We start from the raw sequence: 25,889 nt of genomic DNA, 5'->3' as shown, positions 1-25,889 counted from the left end.
ATGACTTCCAGGATGCCTTCCCTCCTCTCCTGAAGCACACCCCTTCCATCATATAGGCCACTGACTTCTCTTGCCTCGACGGCTTTTCTACAATTCTGGTAGGGATCCGGTGAGTGGTATGTACCATAATCCCTCTCCAGAATCAAAGATGCCAATCGGTTATACTGAAATTCCTTCATCTGAGCCTTCACCTGGGAGATTTCCCCACCATCTCCACCCTCAGAGATCAAGAAATCCAATTTCCTTTTAAGAACATAGTAGGCACTCTTTTTTTTCAATCCTCTGTTTTTAATCAGTCTTTTGAAAAAACCTTGGACCTTCTTTTTCATTTCCTCCCACCACTCTGATTTACTCCATCCTGCCTCCAACAGTGATTCATGATCCTCAAAGAGACCTCTGAGAGACTGCTTCACACTCTCTTCCTTTAGGAGCTCTGAGTTCAGCCTCCACAGACCCCTCCCTTTCTGGATGGACTGTGAAGCATTCAATGAAAAACTAAGAAAGCAGTGATCTGAAAATTCTACTGGCTCCACCTTGGAAGGCAGAGTTTTCGAATTTGTTTTGACAAAAAATCTATCTATTCTACTTTTATTCTGACCGCTATAAAAAGTGTACCCAGTGAGGTCCGGAGTATGCCTAATATGGACATCCACCAGACCAGCCTCTCTAACCATTCTAACTAAATAATTTGCATCATAGCCCAAGGTCCTACTGCTTCTGGTACCTCCTCTGTCTTTGGTTCTTACAACAGTGTTATAATCACCACCAAAAACGACCTGTTGGGCTGTGAATAAGAATGGTTTTATCACCTCAAAAAGACATTTCCTATCCCAAGCTTTTTGGGGACCATAGATATTGATCAGCCTTAGGTCATGTCCTCTAAAGGTGACATCCAAAACCATACATCTTCCTACTTCAATTTCTATGATTCTGTGCACGGTTACCATGTCGGAAAAAAGTACCGCCACCCCAGTATACGGCTCGGCCGCAAGAGACCAGAATGAGGGCCCCCTACTCCATTCCCTTTTAGCCTTATGCAAGGCTTCTAGGGTCCTCAGTCTGGTCTCCTGGAGGAAAAAGATGTCTACCTCTGCTGTTCTAAAAAAATCAAAAGCCATGAACCGAGCTCGCTCAGAATGTATAGAAGCCACATTAATTGTGGCACATCTTATGGGGTGAGGATCCATGCAAAAAAACATAGTGTAGGGCAATACCAAATCCTTTACTTATTTACACCAGACCCACCACCATCCTTACATTCACCACCACCCAACACATCCATATCCTCAGCCATACCCTCAGACAAACCATCATTCCTTTTTACAGGATCAGGAGGCCTGTCTGAGACATTTAGCAAGTTGACTCTGTTTCTTTCCGGGTCACCTTGCTCTCCTTCATCCCTTGTCACCACCTCTCTGTGTATTGTTTCATGCTCCCCTTCTCCCTTTTTCTCTTTTGAACTAATTAATTTTACCACTTTCCCTGTCTCCAAGGCTACTTTTTCTATTTTCTCCCCCTTTCCTTCCTCCTTCTTACTTTTCTTCCCTTGCGTTTTCCCTTTCTTATTTGCTTTTTTCTTCTTTCTCTTCCCTACTTCTTTCTCAACTTTCCTAAGAGCTAAAGTCTCCCCTTCCTTATAGACTTCCTCCTCCTCCTCCTCCTCCTCACTATCCTCATCTTCTTCGGAAAAAACTAGAAACCTGTTGGATATGCTCACTATCTCTTCATCCCCTTTCCTTTTTGTGGCACTTTTCCTCTTCCTCACTTCCTGAAACTGTTCCTCCCTTTCTGAATCTTTGTCTCTTTCCCAAACTACCAGAGTCTCCTCTTCTACTGTAGCCTTTTTGAATTTCCCCTTTGTTCCCGCTCCAGGTGTTCTATCCATATGGCGCATAGATTCTGGGCATCTACTGTAGGGATGCCCCTCAAGGCCGCACAAGTTACATTTTACTATGTTACACGACCTCGAGGGGTGACCTGCCTCGTTGCAGAGGGAGCATTTTACGTTTCCACATTCACTGCTCATATGCCCCTCTTCGCCACAACGAAAGCAGGTCCTTGGCTGGCCTGGATAGAACACCTGTATACGGTCTCTCCCGATATAAGCAGCCGAAGGGAGATGTTTTGTCCTTCCTTCAACTTGGTGTAATCTTATCTGCACAGACCATGCACCTCCCCAGACTCCTAAGGTGTGTCCAACCTTAACCATGTCCCCTATCCAGATGCATTGTCTACTCAACCAGTACTTTATGTCGTCAGCTGGGATAGTTTCATCCCTCACCAATATCCTTGCTCTGACATTCTCTGGTTTTGACACTGATACAATTTCATAGCCCTTATAAGCTTCTTCAAATTTTCTTACTTGCCATTGGTCTACAACCTCATTCATTTTCCTCATAAAAACAAAACTGAGATCAAAAATTTGAGACCTTTCTGGATGAATACATGCCGTTAGGTCATGAGCACTGCAATCCAGAGTAAAGATTAAATTAAGAAATTTTTCTTTTGTGGGGACCGGATCTGACTGAACCCACTTAAACTGTATCACATTTCTCCTTCTCTGAATGACACTCTGGCTCATGACCTGACTTTGTCTGTCTTCATTTCTTTTATTTGTTTGTTTTATCATATTGGCATAAGATATAGGTGCTGGCATTTGAATTGGGTCTGGAGTTCCAAGCTCAGAAACTCCAGTACCATCACCGGCTTTTACCTGCACTTTCTTTGTACGGATGTTTTCTGCAATCAACTTGAAAGCAGCCCCAGCTCTTTCAGGTACTAGTACATCCCCATATACAGTTTGCATTATTTGTGCCTCATCAGCCTTTAAATTTGCCTTATTTAAACATTTTTGGCCCTGTGCCAACTTTTCAGCTTCACACAATTTTACATTTCTGGTAGAAACATTATTATTACTCTCAGCCGTTTCTTTAACACCTTTAAAACATTTTTGGGCATTAGCAGTGACATTGCTCGGTCCGGGCATCTGCCCATCATCCTTCATCGCACAATTTGTATCCATTTTTTCACTGTCCATATTTCCCCCTCCCCCAGCTGTCCCTGCAAGGTTGGGAGTACTGTCTGCAATGTAGACAAAACTTTCCCCTTTACCTGCACCCACAGCCGGAGTTAGAGCACTGTCCCGTATCATACAGTTTTTTTCATTGGTTTCAGACTTTGCACCAGAGTCTCCCCGGGACACAACATTTGCAACTTTCATACTTACTGTGTCCCGGGGGACCTGCTTCATCTTTTCAGTGCCTTCCACCTCAGCTGTTAGCTGCACTCTCTTTTCCTCTGAGTTCATTTGCATGGGCTTCTCAATCTGCAGCTGCATCTCCATGCTGCTGGTTTTTTCCATCAGCTGATCTGGACTTGCAGGGAATAGGCCGCCTCCTTTGCAGCTGCTCTCCATTAACTCATCTGCATCAGCTGGAGCAAGGGAATCCTGAAGCTCCTGGCTTGCAATTAACCCTTTCTCCGCCTGAGGTAAATCTTTGCTTTTTCTTTCACCTTTCATTTTTTTTGCAATATGAGTCTTTAATTTTGACAATATTTTTGAATTTGTAACAATCTTATCTCTCCATACATGGCGCTCCCATGAAAGGCAAGAATTTCTCTTTTTCTTTGCTTTATAGACTCTTTGGTAAACTTTTTTCGCCTCTTTATTTAATTCCTCCAGACCCATTTTCTCAAAAGCATTATCTTCTTCTGCACTTAAGTCTTCATCCTCAGACTGCATTTCTTCCTCAGACTCTTCTGACACCATTTCACCAGGTCCCCCCGCAGCGACTGCTATGTCACCACCGGCGTTTGCATCCCCGCCGGGTTCTTCCATCATTTCCCCCCGTGGCTGGCTTGCCACAGGGGTACCTCCGGATTCATCCGGGGGGACATTTTCCATTGTACTCACTGTATCTTTGTCTGAGGCTCCTGCTGCAGGTGTTGCAACAGCAGGGATGTTCTTCCTCTTGGACCGGCTCTCAACTGCATGGCCTCCTCCACGTACCATAGAAAGGTACAGCAGGCCCTTGCCTGCAAGCTTCCCCCACCAGGGTCCCCTGGCTTGGGGATTCCCAGAGGAGGAGCTACTGCAAAAGTCTGAGTCTCTACCTTCTCTGGAGCACCTGCAACACACACCCTCCTTGCAGATCACCTCAGTGCTGTGAGGCAGTAATGCTCACCATTACACCATCCGTACTGCCCCATATATGTTACACATGGTGGGAATAGAACCCATGACCTCAGCGCTGTGAGGCAGTAATGCTAACCATTACACCATCCATACTGCCCCATATATGTTACACATGGTGGGAATAGAACCCATGACCTCAGTGCTGTGAGGCAGTAATTCTAACCATTACACTGTCCGTACTGCCCCGTATATATATAACACATGGTGGTAATACAACCCATGACCTCAGTGCTGTGAGGCAGTAATGCTAACCATTACACCATCCGTACTGCCCTGTATATATAACAAATGGTGGGAATAGAACCCATGACCTCAGTGCTGTGAGGCAGTAATGCTAACCATTACACCATCCGTACTGCCCCATATATGTTACGCATGGTGGGAATAGAACCCATGACCTCAGCGCTGAGGCAGTAATGCTAACAATTACACCATCTGTACTGCCCCATATATGTTACACATGGTGGGAATAGAACCCATGACCTCAGCGCTGTGAGGCAGTAATGCTAAATATTACACCATCAGTACTGCCCCATATATGTTACACATGGTGGGGATAGAACCCATGACCTCAGCGCTGTGAGGCAGTAATGTAACCATTACACCGTCCGTACTGCCCTGTATATATTACACATGGTGGGAATAGAACCCATGACCTCAGCGCTGTGAGGCAGTAATGCTAACCATTACACCGTCTGTACTGCTCCGTATATATATAACACATGGTGGGAATAGAACCCATGACCTCAGCGCTGTGAGGCAGTAATGCTAACCATTACACCATCCGTACTGCCCCGTATATATATCACACATGGTGGGGATAGATCCCATGACGTCAGTGCTGTGAGGCAGTAATGTAACCATTACACCATCCGTACTGCCCCGTATACCTAACACATGGTGGGGATAGAACCCATGACCTCAGCGCTGTGAGGCGGTAATGTAACCATTACACCGTCCGTACTGCCCCGTATATATAACACATGGTGGGGATAGAACCCATGACCTCAGTGCTGTGAGGCAGTAATGTAACCATTACACCATCCGTACTGCCCCGTATACATAACACATGGTGGGGATAGAACCTATGACTTCAGTGGTAGCTGGTGTAGTAGCTGAATGGATTGTATCTGATTAGATCAGCTGGTGAGCTGACCCAAATTATTCCTGTGGGCAGTATGTGTATCACTGCTGTAGGTATTGTGTGTGTGTAGCACGACGCTATTCCTGTGGGTATTGTGAGGCAGATCCAGAACTCTTCATGCAGGTCCAAATTCGTCCATTGTCCGATGGTTTGTGTACAGCGGACAATGCACATGTGCTCAGACAGGCTGCAAGCACCTGATTGGCAGGGTGTGGGTGTGTTGGGGTGGATACCTGGCGTTTCAGCGTTTGCACAGTGTCAACCTAGAGTTGACCCAGTCACCGTATCCTTTTGAAAGAACCTGACACACAAATACATCATGAGAAATGAGAAGTTTATTTGTGTATGATCTCAGCAGGACCGTTAGTCAGCGAGCGGCGAGCTCTCCTGGGATCACTGCAGAAGAGCGCTATGGAGCATGTGACTGCGGAGGCCATCATGTAGGACAATGCAGCACATATCTAGTCCTTCTGGTTACCAGTATAGTCATCACAGGGTTCTACTGGTCTGTAGATGGGGTCTCTATTTAGGAGGTTGCGGCCAGGGATGGGCGTTAAGCAGCGAGCACTGGTACATTCCGCAGGTACTATCGGGCTGAGACCACTGAAAGATGGAAACAGAGAAATATGTAACATGTAACATGCTCAGGGGTCACGCATGCACAGCTTGCTGGGGTGGGAAATAACTCCTGAGAAGCTCATTGATAACACTGCCATATGGCTAATGAAAGGAAAACAAGAGAAAGCCTAAAGGTTACATAGTTACTAGAAAAGGGCAAAAGGTAATCAGCCATTCACTTCCTGGCAGGCAGTCCAGTGTGATCTGCTAAAGTTCCCGGGTGAACGTGTCCCCATGATGGAGAATAAACAAAGAAACTGCACTTAATGTAAATGCTGGAACATGGGAATGGAAGTAACGCTCAGAGTTTGCGGAAACGTAATAAGCTCATAGAAGACAGCAATAAAGGTTTCTTTATCCGATTCTGCTGGAAATGTCCCAAATACAGCACAGTCCCTCCTACTCTGCAGATACGTTCTCCTATTAGGCATGATGAGTGCAACTCTATCGCATCTACAGCTGGGCACTAACAGGGCATTGCCATGTGGGCAGGGTCCAGTGAGGGAATGGCATTGTCACTGCGGGGCATTGCCATGTGGGCAGGGTCCAGTGAGGGAATGGCATTGTCACTGCGGGGCATTACCATGTGGGCAGGGTCCAGTGAGGGAATGGCATTGTCACTGCGGGGTATCTCCATGTGGGCAGGTTCCAGTGAGGGAACACCAATGTCACTGCGGGGCATTGCCATGTGGGCAGGGTCCAGTAAGAGAATGCCAATGTCACTTTGGGGCATTACCATGCAGGCAGGTTCTAGTGAGGGAACGCCAATGTCACTTCGGGGCATTACCATGTGGGCAGGGCCCAGTGAGGGAACGCCAATGTCACTTCGGGGCATTACCATGCAGGCGGGTTCTAGTGAGGGAACGCCAATGTCACTACGGGGCATTACAGTGCGGGCAGGGTTCAGTGAGGAAACGCCATTGTCACTGGGGGGTATTACCATCTGGGCAAGGTCCAGTGAGGGAACGCCAATGTCACTGCGGGGCATTGCCATGTGTGCAGGGTCCAGTGAGGGAACACCATTGTCACTGCGGGGCATTACCATGTGGGCAGGGTCCAGTGAGGGAACGCCAATGTCACTGCGGGGCATTACCATGTGGGCAGGGTCCAGTGGGGGAACGCCAAGGTCACTGCGGGGCATTGCCATGTGGGCAGGGTCCAGTGATGGAACGCCAATGTCACTGCGGGGCATTACAATGTGGGCAGGGTCCAGTGAGGGAACGCCAATGTCACTGCGGGGTATTACAATGTGGGCAGGGTCCAGTGAGGGAACGCCGATGTCATTGCGGGGTATTACAATGTGGGCAGGGTCAAGTGAGGGAATGCCATGTCACTGCGGGGAATTATCATGTGGGCAGGGTCCAGTGAGGGAACGTTAATGTCACTGCGGGGAATTATCATGTGGGCAGGGTCCAGTGAGGGAACGTTAATGTCACTGCGGGCCACAGAGTGCTGAATACACCTACCGCCTAGCAAACAACGCATATAGGAGGGGAGGTCAGCCACATACACCCAGGACACCTCTGCACCATTGTACCACGTGTCCTTACCTCACCATGGCTTGTGATATGCAGCCGGCAGGGAGACTTTCTGATGAGGGATTAGGAGATCTCGGATTTCTGGTTTAAGGCATAGCCCAGGTGTCGTGAATATGGATCGCACTGAAAGACAACACATGTAGAATCAGTTTTTGTTTGGTTATAGTTATTGAGTATAAATTGCCTACTGAGCAGAGGCAGCCACTTATTGCCTATGTAATTTCCATGAGAATGTGGTATATCAGTGGCCAAGGAGCAGTCACAGAGGACGAAGTCAGACAAGATTACAGCATTACATGATATTATAACACATTGTGGATGCACTCTCTTCATCTACACTTCTATCGTCTGTGTCCATCACACTCGCTTCATCTACTCTTCTCCTCTGTGTCCTTCACACTCGTTTCATCTACTCTTCTGTAGTCTGTCTCCATCACACTCGCTTCATCTACTCTTCTATCCTCTGTGTCCTTCACACTCGCTTCATCTACTCTTCTATCCTGTGTCCATCACACTCGCTTCATCTACTCTTCTATCCTGTGTCCTTCACACTCTCTTCATCTACTCTTCTATCCTGTGTCCTTCACACTCGCTTCATCTACACTTCTATCCTCTGTGTCCTTCACACTCACTTCATCTACTCTTCTATCCTCTGTGTCCTTCACACTCGCTTCATCTACTCTTCTATCCTCTGTGTCCTTCACACTCGCTTCATCTACTCTTCTATCCTCTGTGTCCTTCACACTCGCTTCATCTACTCTTCTATCCTGTGTCCTTCACACTCTCTTCATCTACTCTTCTATCCTGTGTCCTTCACACTCGCTTCATCTACACTTCTATCCTCTGTGTCCTTCACACTTGCTTCATCTACTCTTCTATCCTCTGTGTCCATCACACTCGCTTCATCTACTCTTCTATCCTCTGTGTTCTTCACACTCGCTTCACTACTCTTCTATCCTCTGTGTCCTTCACACTCGCTTCACTACTCTTCTATCCTGTGTCCTTCACACTCGCTTCACTACTCTTCTATCCTCTGTGTCCTTCACACTTGCTTCACTACTCTTCTATCCTCTGTGTCCATCACACTCGCTTCACCTACTCTTCTATCCTCTGTGTCCTTCACATTCACTTCATCTACTCTTCTATCCTGTGTCCATCACACTCGCTTCATCTACTCTTCTATCCTCTGTGTTCTTCACACTCGCTTCACTACTCTTCTATCCTCTGTGTCCTTCACACTCGCTTCACTACTCTTCTATCCTCTGTGTCCATCACACTCGCTTCATGTACTCTTCTATCCTCTGTGTCCTTCACACTTGCTTCACTACTCTTCTATCCTCTGTGTCCATCACACTCGCTTCACCTACTCTTCTATCCTCTGTGTCCTTCACATTCACTTCATCTACTCTTCTATCCTGTGTCCATCACACTCGCTTCATCTACTCTTCTATCCTCTTTCCTCGGAATCCGAACTGCTCCGAACATAGGCCCCCGAGCCATCCGTGAGCCACGCTCGCGAGTTTCTGGCTTTTTTCGGAAACCCGAGCACAGCTGAACGCGGTAATCTTGCGTCGGATTCTTGCGAGACGCCAAGACTTTAAAGGCTCGGTGTCCCAAGAATTCGGCACCATTTCTCACACGCTTTCACAAGCGTATATATCCATCCTCTCTCCCCTCTTCTCCCACATGTTTGTGTATATATCCATCCACCCCCTTCTCCCACATGTCCCTGTGTATATATCCATCCTCCCCCCTCTTCTCCCACATGTCCGTGTATATATCCATCCCCCCCTTCTCCCACATGTCCCTGTGTATACATCCATCCTCTCTCCCCCTCCTCTCCCACATGTCCCTGTGTATACATCCATCCTCTCTCCCCCTCTTCTCCCACATGTCCCTGTGTATACATCCATCCTCTCTCCCCCTCTTCTCCCACATGTCCCTGTGTATACATCCATCCTCTCTCCCCTCTTCTCCCACATGTCCCTGTGTATACATCCATCCTCTCTCCCCCTCTTCTCCCACATGTCCCTGTGTATACATCCATCCTCTCTCCCTCTCCTCTCCCACATGTCCCTGTGTATACATCCATCCTCTCTCCCCCTCTTCTCCCACATGTCCCTGTGTATACATCCATCCTCTCTCCCCCTCTTCTCCCACATGTCCCTGTTTATACATCCATCCTCCCTCCCCCTTCTCCCACATGTCCCTGTGTATACATCTATCCTCACTCCCCCCTTCTCCCACATGTCCCTGTGTATACATCCATCCTCTCTCCCTCTCCTCTCCCACATGTCCCTGTGTATATATCCATCCTCCCTCCCCCCTTCTCCCACATGTCCCTTTGTATACAACCATCCTCTCTCCCCTCTTCTCCCACATGTCCCTGTGTATATATCCATCCTCTCTCCCTCTCCTTTCCCACATGTCCCTGTGTATACATCCATCCTCTCTCCCCCCTCTTCTCCCACATGTCCCTGTGTATATATCCATCCTCTCTCCCTCTCCTCTCCCACATGTCCCTGTGTATACATCCATCCTCTCTCCCTCTCCTCTCCCACATGTCCCTGTGTATATATCCATCCTCTCCCCCTCCTCTCCCACATGTCTCTGTGTATACATCCATCCTCTCTCCCTCCTCTCCCACATGTCCCTGTGTATACATCCATCCTCTCTCCCCCTCTTCTCCCACATGTCCCTGTGTATACATCCATCCTCTCTCCCCCTCTTCTCCCACATGTCCCTGTGTATATACCCATCCTCTCTCCCCTCTTCTCCCACATGTCCCTGTGTATACATCCATCCTCTCTCCCCCTCTTCTCCCACATGTCCCTATGTATACATCCATCCTCTCTCCCCCTCTTCTCCCACATGTCCCTATGTATACATCCATCCTCTCTCCCCCTCTTCTCCCACATGTCCCTGTGTATATACCCATCCTCTCCCCTCTTCTCCCACATGTCCCTGTGTATATACCCATCCTCTCTCCCCCTCTTCTCCCACATGTCCCTGTGTATATTGTATATCCATCCTCTCTCGGTCTCTGTCCTATATGCTGTTACAGGTACTTTCATCTGTTCCCTTGGGGACTGGAGATGTCACCGCAGGATTCGTGTGTCTGCCTCTCATAGAGTGGCAGAGCCCCATGGCTTTGACAAACCTTATTTAATTGGGAGGAAGCCAGGAGGGTTTGAAAGAACTCATGTCTGCGAATCTCCTTTTATGAGGCATAATTTAAACTCTGCATGGTAAAAAAAAACCTATATGTAGAGGAGAAAGTCAGACTCCCTCCCGCTGCGCTGCCCCCCCCCCCCCCCTGCACATCAGCAGCTCTGGATAAGATTCTATCCTTTTATCCCTATAAAAGTGTCACTATAGATTCATGTTCTGTGACTGTGGTGGAGCAGGACGCACGCTCATTATTACCAGCTTCTCTGCCTCACTTCAATATTTACAGGAGATAAATTCCATTTTATTTTTCAACTGAGAAAAAAAAGGCGCCAATTCCTCATTGCGTGCGATGACTTCTGGGGACAGATATTTTTGCACAGCGCGTGATTCCTGTCTGACTATTTAAATTATGCGCAACTGCAAACAATTTGAAGCTAAAGATATAAATAATACAGGGGGAAATTTACTAAGAATACGAATACAACTGAGTCTGATTCTTAATACGACGAAACGGGAGGATTTTTTCAGAAATATGATTAGTAAATAAGGCAGATTTACTAATCTGCCGTATTTTCGGATTCGTATTTGGCCGATGGCGCAGCCAATCGTATTCTGTCTGATTCGTATTTGTATTTACAGTAGCTGCTGAATATTTGGGCGCTAAATACAAATATGAGTCGTCAGCCTGCATAGATCAGTCAGATCCGTGCAGACTGCAGTGTTAAAAAAAAATTGCAAAATAAATAAATAATAACAAAAAATGGCGTGGGGTCCCCCTTCCCCCATGGGCATAACCAGCTCCAGGCTCAAAGAGCCAGTCCTGGTTTTAAAAAAATCAGAGAACCAAACAAGTAGGGTTTTTTTTTAAAACCAGCACCAGACCCAAGGGCTGGTACTGTTTCCCAAAATATGGGGAACAAAAGGAGTAGGAGTCCCCCATATTTTGGGAACCAGGACCAAGCCCAACCAACCAGCATGGTAATGCCACAGCCGGGGGGAGTCCCCCTGGCCAAACCATTAACCCCCTGACCGGTCAGTCTGGGCAGGGATCCTGGGGAAGTGATGACCCTCCCCCCAATGAAAGGGTCCCTCCCTCTAGAATTTACCTGCCCAGACTGAAGCCTGGGGCTGTCCCCGGTGCCCCTGGACATTGGACACCGGGCTTATGTTGGTGTAAAAAATAGGTTAAACTATTGTGTATTGCTGTGGAACTATGATTACCAGCAAGCCTGCCCCGCATGCAGGGTTAGGGGGGGGTGCGGGCAGGCGGCGGGGACCCCGGGTCTCCGCCAACAAGCCGGCAGTGACCCGGGGGAAGGAAGCGCAGTCGGAAGGAAGCCTCTCGCGCGCGTCCCCTACTCGCTACAGAGATGGCGCTGGCGGGGGATGGCGGCTGGCATCGCCATCCCCTGCAAAGATGGGACCTGCCCCATCTGTATGAATAGATGACGATGTTGTGGTCTTGCACAATTGCTCAGCGGATGCCCCTTGGCTTGCCGCCCATGAGGGACCCACCGACCTGGTAGAATGTGCATGAATAGACGGTGGTAATGGAAGATCAGCTTGCTGGTAGGCCTCCTGAATGACCAATTGTATCCAGCGATCATATCGCTGGCCAGCCCCTTTTTGTGAAAACCGTAAAGCAAAATAATGCCTCTGACTTCCGAATAGAAGCAGTACGGTCAATGTATGTAGTTAGAGTCATAGCTACATCTAAAGAACGCTCAGACAGAGACAAATCCTCGGAGTTGAAGTCAGTGACAACAATTTCCTGGTTCATATAGGATGGCAAAACTGCTGGTGTGAAGATAGAATAGGGATATGCAAATAAGCATGCCGTATATCTACAGACACCATATAGTCCCCCGACTCCATTGCCAACACTATTGTCCGCAAAGTCTCCATGCAGAATTTTGGCACATTGACAAACTTGCTTGGTGCCTTTAAGTTTATAATAGGTCTGTAAGCATACCTCCCAACTGTCACGATTTCCGCGGGAACGTCCCGATATTCGGGGACGTTCCCGCGTCCCGCCCGGGGCCGCCATTGTCCCGTGGTGGGGGGGACAGTTGGGAGCCCCCCCAGCTTGCCGAGAATAGACGCTGTGCGCATGCGCACAGCATCTATTCAGCGCCGACGAGCGGCGAAAACGGGGGCGTGGCCGGAGTTCGCGTCACCCCGTGAGGCCACGCCCCCTTTTTCGGGAGCGAGCGTCCCGACCTCCCAACTTCAAAAGTTGGGAGGTATGCTGTAAGTCCAGTTTGGTTTCGGGACTAGAAACAGGGTCAAATAAAATCTGAACCCTCTTTGATGTTGTGGGACCGGTGCAATCACGTGAGATTGTAACTCCCTTAGCTTTTCCGCTTTTTGAGGGTTGGAACTTTTGTGGGGGTGCCTTTTGAATGATACGAGTATCCCTGAGACACGACTTCTCTCGCCCAAGCATCCGCTGTGGTGGTGAGCCATTGCTGTGTGATGTGCAGAAGTAGGCCTCCCTCTTTGGGGTGCCCCTGTGGGAGGCCTGCCCCCATCATGCTGTAGGTTTGTCAGGCTTAGCTGGGGGCTGTCTAGTGGCCCAGGCCTGTTTGGGACTTGGCCGGCTTAGATGCAATGGAGGTGCGAAGGAAGCTTTGGCCTCTGAGACAAAAGGACTGAAAAGTTGTAACCTTAGGTTGATGCGGGAGAGCTGATGGGAGACACACGGTCTTGGCAGCTGCCAGAGAAGCTACAATTTTGTTAAACTCCTCCCCAAACAATATGTCCCCCCCCCCCTTTAAATGGTAACATTTCTAGAGGTTTTTTAGACTCTAAATCAGTCTTCCAGGGTCGTAACCACAAGATACGACGTACCAGTACAGGATTGGCAGAGTCCTTTGTGGCCAATACACCAGCGTCGTACAGAGCTTCCATAATATACAATGCCGCCTGTCTGACATGAGAGACACATAGTCTGGCATCGTCAGACGGTAGCTCATCCTCCAGCACTTGAAGCCATGGCATAATAGCTTTTGCAGCCCAGGACACAGCCACAGTGGGTCTTTGTATTGCCCCTGTGAGTGTAAAGATGGACTTAAGGCTTTAAGGAGGACCCTGTGGTAAGAGGGAGTACCGACAGTTTAACCAGTTGGCTTACATGGGAACCAACTGGGGGTGGGGGGTGTCTCCCATAACTTACACTCCTTAGGTGGGAGAGGATATAAGAAATAGCCTCTTAGATATAGAGGACTTTTCCCCAGAGCTTCCCATTGATCAGTTCTGATTTCCATCAGATGATCAGAATGTGGAAACTGGGATATAATGACTTTTTGTTTAAAAACATCAGTTTGTTTTGCTGCAGGTGCCGGCTCATCTACATCAGATAAGAGCACAAGCCGTATAGTATCAATTAGGCCGGTATGTCTGTTACCTCCGTAGCATGTACCTCAGGTGCCTCTGACCTTGGTAGAGTGGTATCCTCATCATCATCATCGTCCTCCTCCTCATCCCCAGTAATATAATTTTTTTAAATGTCTGTTTTTAAATGTTTGTATTTGTTAGGTGGTTGCTTAGGTACGGTCACGTGACGCATTCCCACAGGAGCCGGGACCGGCGTCGGGGAGATGACGTCACATGTCCGTCGCCATCGCCCGGGTGCGTGGTCCCGCCAGCGATAATGCGCTTGCTTGATATACCTATAAAGGGCTGTCACTGAGCGCAGCCCTGGCTGTAGCCTGTCACTGAGCGCGGCCCTGGCTGTGGCCTGTCACAGAACGTGGCCCCGGCTGTAACAAAGCGCGGCCTCGGCTGTAGCCTGTCACTGAGTGCGGCCCCGGTTGTAGCGTGTCACTGAGTGCGGCCCCTGCTGTAGCCTGTCACTGAGCGTGGCCCTGGCCTTAGCCTGCCACTGAGCTAAGCCCTGACCGTAGCTTGTCCCTGAGCTCAGCCCCGGCCGTAGCCTGTCACTGAGCGTAGCCCCGGCCGTAGCCTGTCACTGAGCACGGCCCCGGCCGTAGCCTGTCACTGAGAGCGGCCCCGGCCGTAGCCGGTCACTGAGAGCGGCCCCGGCCATAGCCGGTCACTGAGCGCGGCCCCGGCTGTAGCCGGTCACTGAGCGCAGCCCCGGCTGTAGCCTGTCACTGAGCGCGGCCCCGGCTGTAATTATGTGTTGCTCGTATCAGTGCCTATACATATAGATATAATTTCATTTAATCACCTCCTACCAAAAATCTCCCTCCAAAAAGTATTACAAATGATGCATTTGTGGGTGCACATGGAACATACCATCAGGTAGCTGGTACAGCTGACACGGCAAAGTACTGAAGAATTTATGGAGCAGGGCATCCTCAGCCGTGATCCTGTCCCGTGGACAGCCTTTCAGCATCTTATACGCAAGGTCTTCAGCCCCCATTGTCCTGCTGAGTCTGGAAACACATATAGACAGAAATCAGTCATCCTGCCATTAGTGTTCTCCGAACCTCAAACCAATAGCTAATATCAGTCTTCCCATATTCCCACACCCAGAGATAATCCTGGGTGACTGCCATGTCACCTGCCTCGTCTGCTCACCAGCATACTGTACATAACTGGAAATTGTGTATCTCATCAGTACTCTGATGGATTGTCTATTGTGTATAATCTGCTAATTCTTGCTAATAATACCTGGAAAATACTTAATCTTAAAATGTCCTGACTGTTGGACAATGCCCAGCCCACACCCCTGGACCTATACACATGATATTTTGGTGAAAATTAACCCCTAAGTGGGTAAAATTTATTTTCTTGGATTCCTCAATATATTTTAGGCCTGTATTTTACAAAGGTTTCCCACAGAAATACCTAAAAAATGAATTCAGGATTTTGTACTAAAGGACAACTCTGGATTCATGGGGCAGAACTGAAGTACAAGTCTGTAAAACTCAAATTATATTGTCCACCAACGTGTGGCGTTCCTCCAAACCCTCAATCCACCTTGCCTTCCAGCCCGCAAGCTTCTCCTCAAAGTGGTGGTTCCAGTGATGTTTCTGGAGAACCTCAACCTGCCCTAACTCTACAATGGCACCAGGCTGTGAGTGAATGTTCTCCAAATAAATGTCATCAAGACCATAGTGCTCACCGGCTGTGCTCAGGGGGAGTTGGTGTTCATACTCGACATACCACTTTTACCATTAGAGCACTCCTTCAAGGAGGTTGCAGTTCCCCCAAGAGGTCTGCATTACATGACCATCAACAAGTCCCAGTGGTAGTTGCTGAAGGTGGCAGGAAAATATTGAGGGAGGTCTGCTTTTCACATGGGCAGTTCTCTGTAGCATGCCCCAGTGTGAGCTCACCCAGCAGCCCAAGGATCCTTGCACCTGAGGGGTGAACCACCAATGTGGATAATAAAGAGATCCTTAAGTAGAGAAATAAGATTTAACGGGATGCGATTTTTAGTTTGGTTCTGAAATCGCACCTTATCGCATTTTTTTAAAATGACATTTTTTGGAAGAATTTGACTATTTAATGAGTTCTGAATTCGGGGTAAAAAATGCGATATGGTGCGATTTTTAGTCATGAAAATGTGCAAATTTGATTACGTGTGATTTTGGAGACAATGTGCGTTTTATTTTTTTTGTTAAACGGCGTGGGGTCCCCCCTCCTGAACATAATTTGCCCCAGGCTAAAAGAATCAGTCCTGGTTTCAAAAAATAGGGCCGGTCCTGGTTCCCAAAATACAAGGGACAAAATGACTAGGGGTCCCCTGTATTTTGGCAACCAGCACATGGCCCAAACAGCCAACAGGGTTATGCCACAGCCAGGGGAAACTTATTATGTAAGTTCCCCCTGCCAAAGCATTCAGCCCTGTGGCTGGTCAGCCCAGGCAGGGACCCTGGAGGAGTAGGGACAAAATCAATAAAGGGGTCCCCCCCCTCCAGGGGGACCCCAGCCTAAGCTGAAGCCCGGGGCTGTCCCCGATGCCCCTTGGGCAGTGGGCATGGGGCTGATAAATGGTTAAAAGTAGAATAAACTATTGTGTATTGTTGTGTAACTACAAGTCCCAGCAATCCTGCACCGCATGCAGGGACTTGGAGAACCACCAGTCCCAGCATGCGGGGCATTAAACTTCCCCCATGGAACTTGTAGTTCCACAACAGTACAAATAGTGAAAAAATACACACGCATAGGAACAGTAAAAGTTTATTGCACACATAGCCCACTCATACTATACTCACCTACACAATCTTGACACAACGGATTGGTACCCTTCTCCTGTAGAATCCATTTGGGCTGCCTGTGGAAAGAAAACCCTCTCATATGCCGCTTTCTCTGCTTTTACAGGTCCCCACTAATGCTGTAGACACAATAGGGACTTGTGTTTATATATGTGGCTCCGCCCACATACTGGGAGTTAGGCCCCACCCACCAGCCAATCATGATCAGCAAAATGGCTGGTGGGCGGGCCTTACTTACATAGAGCGTATCAATCACATCAGCTCCTGCCCCAGTGGTGCTTACATTATATGGGTGAAATTTAATAGGATTAGAGATTCAGAAAGTGAGAGATTTGGTGAGCAATCTCCAGTTTTATTTTAAAGCGGCAATCATTTACACTGCAAAATCAAACTGGTTTGCAGTGTAAATGATTGCCGCTTTTAAAAAACCTGGAGATTTCTTACCAAATCTCTCACTTTCTGAATCTCTCATGCTATTAAATTTCCCCTTATATTCTCTATCACGAATACACACACATTATAGAGTGTGTATCGATCACATCACTCCAGTGCTGCTCTTTCGTCTTTTGCCTTTCGTCAATATCTTTCATCAATATCTTTCGTCCAGGACACTGGGTTCAATGGAAATGTCTTTCAACAAAATTGGTCAAAGAAATTGTACAGTGTATATGCACCTTTACACTCTATATTCCCTATCACATGTACACAAACATTACATGCAAGTCTGTCGTTACCCAGTTTGTTCTATCACTGTCCACAATTGTAAAGCTCAGTGGAATCTGCTGCGCTATATAAGACGCTGTAACAGAATCTGCTGCGCTATATAAGACACTAACGGAATCTGCTGCGCTATATAAGACACTGTAACGGAATCTGCTGCGCTATATAAGACACTGTAACGGAATCTGCTGCGCTATATAAGACACTGTAACGGAATCTGCTGTGCTATATAAGACGCTTTAACGGAATCTTCTGCGCTATATAAGACACTGTAACGGAATCTGCTGCACTATATAAGACACTGTAACGGAATCTGCTGCGCTATATAAGACACTGTAACGGAATCTGCTGCGCTATATAAGATGCTTTAACGGAATCTTCTGCGCTATATAAGACACTGTAACGGAATCTGCTGCGCTATATAAGACGCTGTAACGGAAACTGCTGCGCTATATAAGACACTGTAACGGAACCTGCTGCGCTATATAAGACACTGTAACGGAATCTGCTGCGCTATATAAGACACTGTAACGGAATCTGCTGCGCTATATAAGACACTGTAACGGAATCTTCTGCGCTATATAAGACACTGTAACGGAATCTTCTGCGCTATATAAGACACTGTAACGGAATCTGCTGCGCTATATAAGACACTGTAACGGAATCTGCTGCGCTATATAAGACCCTGTAACGGAATCTGCTGCGCTATATAAGACACTGTAACGGAATCTGCTGCGCTATATAAGATACTGTAACGGAATCTGCTGCACTATATAAGACACTGTAACGGAATCTGCTGCACTATATAAGACACTGTAACGGAATCTGTTGCGCTATATAAGACACTGTAACGGAATCTGCTGCACTATATAAGACACTGTAACGGAATCTGCTGCGCTATATGAGACACTGTAACGGAACCTGCTGCGCTATATAAGACACTGTAACGGAATCTGCTGCACTATATAAGACACTGTAACGGAATCTGCTGCACTATATAAGACACTGTAACGGAATCTGTTGCGCTATATAAGACACTGTAACGGAATCTGCTGCACTATATAAGACACTGTAACGGAATCTGCTGCGCTATATGAGACACTGTAACGGAACCTGCTGCACTATATAAGACACTGTAACGGAATCTGCTGCGCTATATGAGACACTGTAACGGAATCTGCTGCGCTATATAGAAAACTGGGTACTTGTTTCCTAGCACGGCGCCCACTAAGCTATTTGCTTAGTGGGCTATTCTGCATAGGGAAATCACATCACATCGCATGGGCCATTTTAGTGCCGTGCGATGCGATGCTTTAATGTAATTTATTCACTGCTCTGTGTGCCGCAGGGAATCGCATCGCATGCGATTTTATAGGGTGTGCGATGCCATTACATTAGGTATACAATAACATGATTGTATATCATACATACGCACCCCCCTCCCCCCACCCAACTATCCACGCCACCTCGAAGCGTGGCAAGCGGCGACGGAGTGTGTTCTCCAACGTTTTCATATCCCCACTATCCACATCGGCGTGCAGTTGATTTTATATAGTGTGGCGAGCACAGCAAGCCACCAAGCCCAAAGAGTGGCGAGCGCAGCGTGCCCCGCGAGGGGACACGTAATACATGTAAAGTAATCCGCGTGCGCTCGCCACGCTTCAGGCTCGGTGCGTTCGCCACACTATATAAAATCCGACGTGGAGAGTGGGGGTATGAAAACATCGGAGGACGCGTTCCGCCGTCGCTCGCCACGCTTCGGGGTGGCATGGATAGTGGGGGGGGGGGGGGGGCGTAAATCATCATTGTATGTCATACAATGATATTATTGTATAGCTAATGCAATGGCATCGCACACCCTATAAAATCGCATGCGTAGAAAATCGTGCTAGGAAACAAGTACCAGAAACGGTAACAGAATCTGCTGCGCTTTATAAGAAACTGTAAATTAATAAATAACTACCAGCCTGTGCACTGCACACACTATGAGCAGATATATAACTACCAGCCTGTGCACTGCACATCATGAGAAGATATATAACTACCAGCCTGTGCACTGCACATCATGAGAAGATATATAACTACCAGCCTGTGCACTGCACATCATGAGAAGATATATAACTACCAGCCTGTGCACTGCACATCATGAGCAGATATATAACTACCAGCCTGTGCACTGCACACACTATGAGCAGATATATAACTACCAGCCTGTGCACTGCACACACTATGAGCAGATATATAACTACCAGCCTGCACACTGCACACACTATGAGCAGATATATAACTACCAGCCTGTGCACTGCACATCATGAGAAGATATATAACTACCAGCCTGTGCACTGCACATCATGAGAAGATATATAACTACCAGCCTGTGCACTGCACATCATGAGCAGATATATAACTACCAGCCTGTGCACTGCACACACTATGAGCAGATATATAACTACCAGCCTGTGCACTGCACACACTATGAGCAGATATATAACTACCAGCCTGCACACTGCACACACTATGAGCAGATATATAACTACCAGACTAAGCACTGCACACACTATGAGCAGATATATAACTACCAGCCTGTGCACTGCACATCATGAGCAGATATATAACTACCAGCCTGTGCACTGCACACACTATGAGCAGATATATAACTACCAGACTAAGCACTGCACACACTATGAGCAGATATATAACTACCAGCCTGCGCACTGCACACACTATGAGCAGATATATAACTACCAGCCTGTGCACTGCACACACTATGAGCAGATATATAACTACCAGCCTGCGCACTGCACATCATGAGCAGATATATAACTACCAGCCTGCGCACTGCACATCATGAGTAGATATATAACTACCAGCCTGCGCACTGCACATGATGAGTAGATATATAACTACCAGCCTGCGCACTGCAGATCATGAGCAGATATATAACTACCAGCCTGTGCACTGCACATCATGAGCAGATATATAACTACCAGCCGGCGCACTGCATGCCAGGCCTGCCTGCCCTCCCTTATTTAGCAGGAGGCTCCGGATTTTTACAGGAGCCTCCCACTACCCCACAAACCCCGCTCTGTCCTCCCGATTTGTGGGACCCCGCAATTAAAATCCAGAGTTCCGGACTGCACATGCCCAGCCGGCCACCACGGGGGTTGTGGGTAGCGGTGGCCGAGCTGCTGGGCACAAAGGCACAGAGCAAGCAGCCAGGGCTCTGCTACTTCCCTGAAGTTGGCCCCGCCCACCATATAATATAATAGTGAGTGTACTCTCTGTAATATGGGGGATGTGCATAATGTAATATAATAGTGTGTGTACTCTCTGTAATATGGGGGATGTGCATAATGTAATATAATGGTGTGTGTATTGGCTGTAATATGGGGGGGATGTACATAATGTAATATAATGGTGTGTGTATTGGCTGTAATATGGGGGGATGTGTATAATGTAATATAATGGTGTGTGTATTGGCTGTAATATGGGGGGGATGTGCATAATGTAATACAATGGTGTGTGTATTGGCTGTAATATGGGGGGATGTGTATAATATAATATAATGGTGTGTGTATTGGCTGTAATATGGGGGGGGATGTGCATAATGTAATACAATGGTGTGTGTATTGGCTGTAATATGGGGGGGGGATGTGTATAATGTCATATAATGGTGTGTGTATTGGCTGTAATATGGGGGGATGTGCATAATGTAATACAATGGTGTGTGTATTGGCTGTAATATGGGGGGATGTGTATAATGTAATATAATGGTGTGTGTATTGGCTGTAATATGGGGAATGTGTATAATGTTATATAATGGTGTGTGTATTGGATGAAATATGGGGGGATGTGTATAATGTAATATAATGGTGTGTGTATTGGCTGTAATATGGGGGGATGTGTATAATGTAATATAATGGTGTGTGTATTGGCTGTAATATGGGGGGGATGTGTATAATGTAATATAATGGTGTGTGTATTGGCTGTAATATGGGGGGGATGTGTATAATGTAATATAATGGTGTGTGTATTGGCTGTAATATGGGGGGGATGTGTATAATGTAATATAATGGTGTGTGTATTGGCTGTAATATGGGGGGGATGTGCATCATGTAATATAATGGTGTGTGTATTGGATGTAATATGGGGGATGTGTATAATGTAATATAATGGTGTGTGTATTGGCTGTAATATGGGGGGATGTGTATAATGTAATATAATGGTGTGTGTATTGGCTGTAATATGGGGGGATGTGCATCATGTAATATAATGGTGTGTGTGTATTGGATGTAATATGGCGGATGTGTATAATGTAATATAATGGTATGTGTATTGGCTGAAATATGGGGGATGTGCATAATGTAATATAATGGTGTGTGTATTGGCTGTAATATGGGGGATGTGTATAATGTAATATAATGGTGTGTGTATTGGCTGTAATATGGGGGATGTACATAATGTAATATAATGGTGTGTGTATTGGCTGTAATACGGGGGATGTGTATAATGTAATATAATGGTGTGTGTATTGGCTGTAATATGGGGGGGATGTGTATAATGTAATATACTGGTGTGTGTATTGGCTGTAATATGGGGGATGTGTATAATGTAATATAATGGTGTGTGTATTGGCTGTAATATGGGGGGGGATGTGTATAATGTAATATAATGGTGTGTGTGTTGGCTGTAATATGGGGGGATGTGTATAATGTAATATAATGGTGTGTGTATTGGATGTAATATGGGGGGATATGTATAATGTAATATAATGGTGTGTGTATTGGCTGTAATATGGGGGGATGTGCATAATGTAATATAATGGTGTGTGTATTGGCTGTAATATGGGGGGATGTGTATAATGTAATATAATGGTGTGTGTATTGGATGTAATATGGGGGATGTGTATAATGTAATATAATGGTGTGTGTATTGGCTGTAATATGGGGGGATGTGTATAATGTAATATAATGGTGTGTGTATTGGCTGTAATATGGGGGGGATGTGTATAATGTAATATAATGGTGTGTGTATTGGCTGTAATATGGGGGATGTGCATAATGTAATATAATGGTGTGTGTATTGGCTGTAATATGAGGAATTTTTATAATGTTATATAATGGTGTGTGTATTGGATGTAATATGGGGGGATGTACATAATGTTATATAATGGTGTGTGTATTGGATGTAATATGGGGGGATGTACATAATGTAATATAATGGTGTGTGTATTGGCTCTAATATGGGGGGATGTACATAATGTAATATAATGGTGTGTGTATTGGATGTAATATGGGGGGATGTGTATAATGTAATATAATGGTGCATGTACTTGCTGTAATATGGGGGATGTGCATAATGTAATATAATGGTGTGTGTATTGGCTGTAATATGGGGGGGGGATGTGTATAATGTAATATAATGGTGTGTGTATTGGCTGTAATATGGGGGATGTGTATAATGTAATATAATGGTGTGTGTATTGGATGTAATATGGGGGATGTGTATAATGTAATATAATGGTGTGTGTATTGGCTGTAATATGGGGGGGGGTGCATCATGTAATACAATGGTGTGTGTATTGGCTGTAATATGGGGGGATGTACATAATGTAATATAATGGTGTGTGTATTGGCTGTAATATGGGGGGGGATGTGTATAATGTAATATAATGGTGTGTGTATTGGATGTAATATGGGGGATGTGTATAATGTAATATAATGGTGTGTGTATTGGATGTAATATGGGGGAATGTGCATAATGTAATATAATGGTGTGTGTATTGGCTGTAATATGGGGGATGTGTATAATGTAATATAATGGTGTGTGTATTGGCTGTAATATGGGGGATGTGTATAATGTAATATAATGGTGTGTGTATTGGATGTAATATGGGGGGGATGTGCATAATGTAATATAATGGTGTGTGTATTGGCTGTAATATGGGGGATGTACATAATGTAATATAATGGTGTGTGTATTGGCTGTAATATGGGGGATGTGTATAATGTAATATAATGGTGTGTGTATTGGCTGTAATATGGGGGATGTGCGTAATGTAATATAATGGTGTGTGTATTGGCTGTAATATTGGGGATGTGTATAATATAATATAATGGTGTGTGTATTGGCTGTAATATGGGGGGGATGTGTATAATGTAATATAATGGTGTGTGTATTGGCTGTAATATGGTGTGTAATGGTGTGTGTATTGGATGTAATATGGGGGGATGTGTATAATGTAATATAATGGTGTGTGTATTGGATGTAATATGGGGGAATGTGCATAATGTAATATAATGGTGTGTGTATTGGCTGTAATATGGGGGATGTGTATAATGTAATATAATGGTGTGTGTATTGGATGTAATATGGGGGGATGTGCATAATGTAATATAATGGTGTGTGGGTACTTGTTTCCTAGCACGGCCACAATCGTATGGATCGTGTACCTTTAAGTTAAGGTACACGATCCATACGATGGACCCGATTTCCTTTGAAATCAGGTCCATTTGGCCGGCTAGGACAAAATATCGGGGGCATCGCGTCGGTCGGGACCGTTAACAATGGTCCCGACGCGACCGACGCGATGCCCCCGATTTCCCCATAGGCTTCAATGTTAAAAAATATTTTAACATTGAAATCGTGTCGGGAAAGGTAAAATATCGGGGGCATCGCGTCGGTCGGGACCATTAACAATGGTCCCGACGTGATGCCCCAGATTTTTCCATAGGCTTCAATGTTAAAATATTTTTTAACATTGAAATAGTGAAAAAATGTGAAAAATGTGAAATGGGCCAATATGACCCATTTCACATTATAGATGTCCCCGTCGTCACCCCACGATAGACGCCAACCCAAAGCGTGGCGAGCGCAGCGAGCCCGCGAGGGGCGGCGGTGCGCGTCCTCCGACCTTTTCATTCCCCTACTATCCACGTCGGCGTGGAGTTGAGAATAGAATAGTGTGGCGAGCGCAGCGAGCCCGAAGCGTGGCGAGCGCAGCGAGCCCCGCGAGGGGACGCGCATAACTTCACAGGTATACGCGTCCGCTCGCCACGCTTCGGGCTCGGTGGCTCGCTGCGCTCGCCACACTATTCTATTCTCAACTCCACACCGACGTGGATAGTAGGGGAATGAAAAGGTCGGAGGACGCGCACCGCCGCCCCTCGCGGGCTCGCTGCGCTCGCCACGCTTCGGGTTGGCGTCTATCGTGGGGTGGGGTGTACGCCGTTAAATTTGGGGGGGTTGGGAATATTTTACATTGAATCCAATGTAAAATCGGGTCCCAGGGACCCGATTTACATTTCATTCAAAAAAAAATCGGGTCCAAAATCGGTCGGTCGCGTCGATCGCATCGCATGCGACCAAATCGCATGCGATGCGATCGACCCGATTTTTCCGACACGACCACCCCGATGTAAATCGGGGTGGCCGTGCTAGGAAACAAGTACCGGTGTGTGTATTGGCTGTAATATGGGGGATGTGCATAATGTAATATAATGGTGTGTGTATTGGATGTAATATGGGGGATGTGTATAATGTAATATAATGGTGTGTGTATTGGCTGTAATATGGGGGGATGTGTATAATGTAATATAATGGTGTGTGTATTGGCTGTAATATGGGGGATGTGCATAATGTAATATAATGGTGTGTGTATTGGCTGTAATATGGGGGATGTGCATAATGTAATATAATGGTGTGTGTATTGGATGTAATATGGGGGATGTGTATAATGTAATATAATGGTGTGTGTATTGGCTGTAATATGGGGGGATGTGTATAATGTAATATAATGGTGTGTGTATTGGCTGTAATATGGGGGATGTGCATAATGTAATATAATGGTGTGTGTATTGGCTGTAATATGGGGGGGGATGTGTATAATGTAATATAATGGTGTGTGTATTGGATGTAATATGGGGGATGTGTATAATGTAATATAATGGTATGTGTATTGGCTGTAATATGGGGGGGATGTGTATAATGTAATATAATGATGTGTGTATTGGCTGTAATATGGGGGATGTGTATAATGTATATAATGGTGTGTGTATTGGCTGTAATATGGGGGATGTGTATAATGTATATAATGGTGTGTGTATTGGCTGTAATATGGGGGATGTGTATAATGTAATATAATGGTGTGTGTATTGGCTGTAATATGGGGGGGGGGATGTGTATAATGTCATATAATGGTGTGTGTATTGGCTGTAATATGGGGGGATGTGCATAATGTAATACAATGGTGTGTGTATTGGCTGTAATATGGGGAATGTGCACAATGTAATATAATGGTGTGTGTATTGGCTGTA

At 46.3% G+C, this 25,889-nt stretch overlaps 1 protein-coding gene across 5 annotated transcripts in view; it reads right to left on the bottom strand.

Moving 5' to 3' along the window:
- Positions 1–5,656: 5,656 nt before the first annotated feature.
- Positions 5,657–25,889, bottom strand: part of CDK15 (cyclin dependent kinase 15) — a 185,744-nt gene continuing 165,511 nt past the window's right edge. For 3 of the 5 annotated variants that reach the window (XM_083154091.1, XM_083154090.1, XM_083154089.1), the window contains 3 exons: positions 14,927–15,066; positions 7,508–7,618; positions 5,657–5,942 (listed from right to left, as the gene is read on the bottom strand). In XM_083154091.1, the coding sequence (XP_083010217.1) occupies positions 7,509–7,618; positions 14,927–15,066 (250 nt within the window). In that variant the 3' untranslated portion in view covers positions 5,657–5,942; position 7,508. Of the gene's footprint in view, positions 5,943–7,507; positions 7,619–14,926; positions 15,067–25,889 lie in introns of those variants that run through there. The other 2 variants (XR_014450833.1, XR_014450834.1) reach the window with 2 other exon arrangements.

The sequence above is a fragment of the Crinia signifera genome, chromosome 7, assembly GCF_055691185.1.
Source record: "Crinia signifera chromosome 7, ASM5569118v1, whole genome shotgun sequence".
Taxonomy (NCBI): domain Eukaryota; kingdom Metazoa; phylum Chordata; class Amphibia; order Anura; family Myobatrachidae; genus Crinia; species Crinia signifera.
Note: the sequence above shows the minus strand (reverse complement) of the source record. Positions and strands in the feature narration are given on the sequence as shown.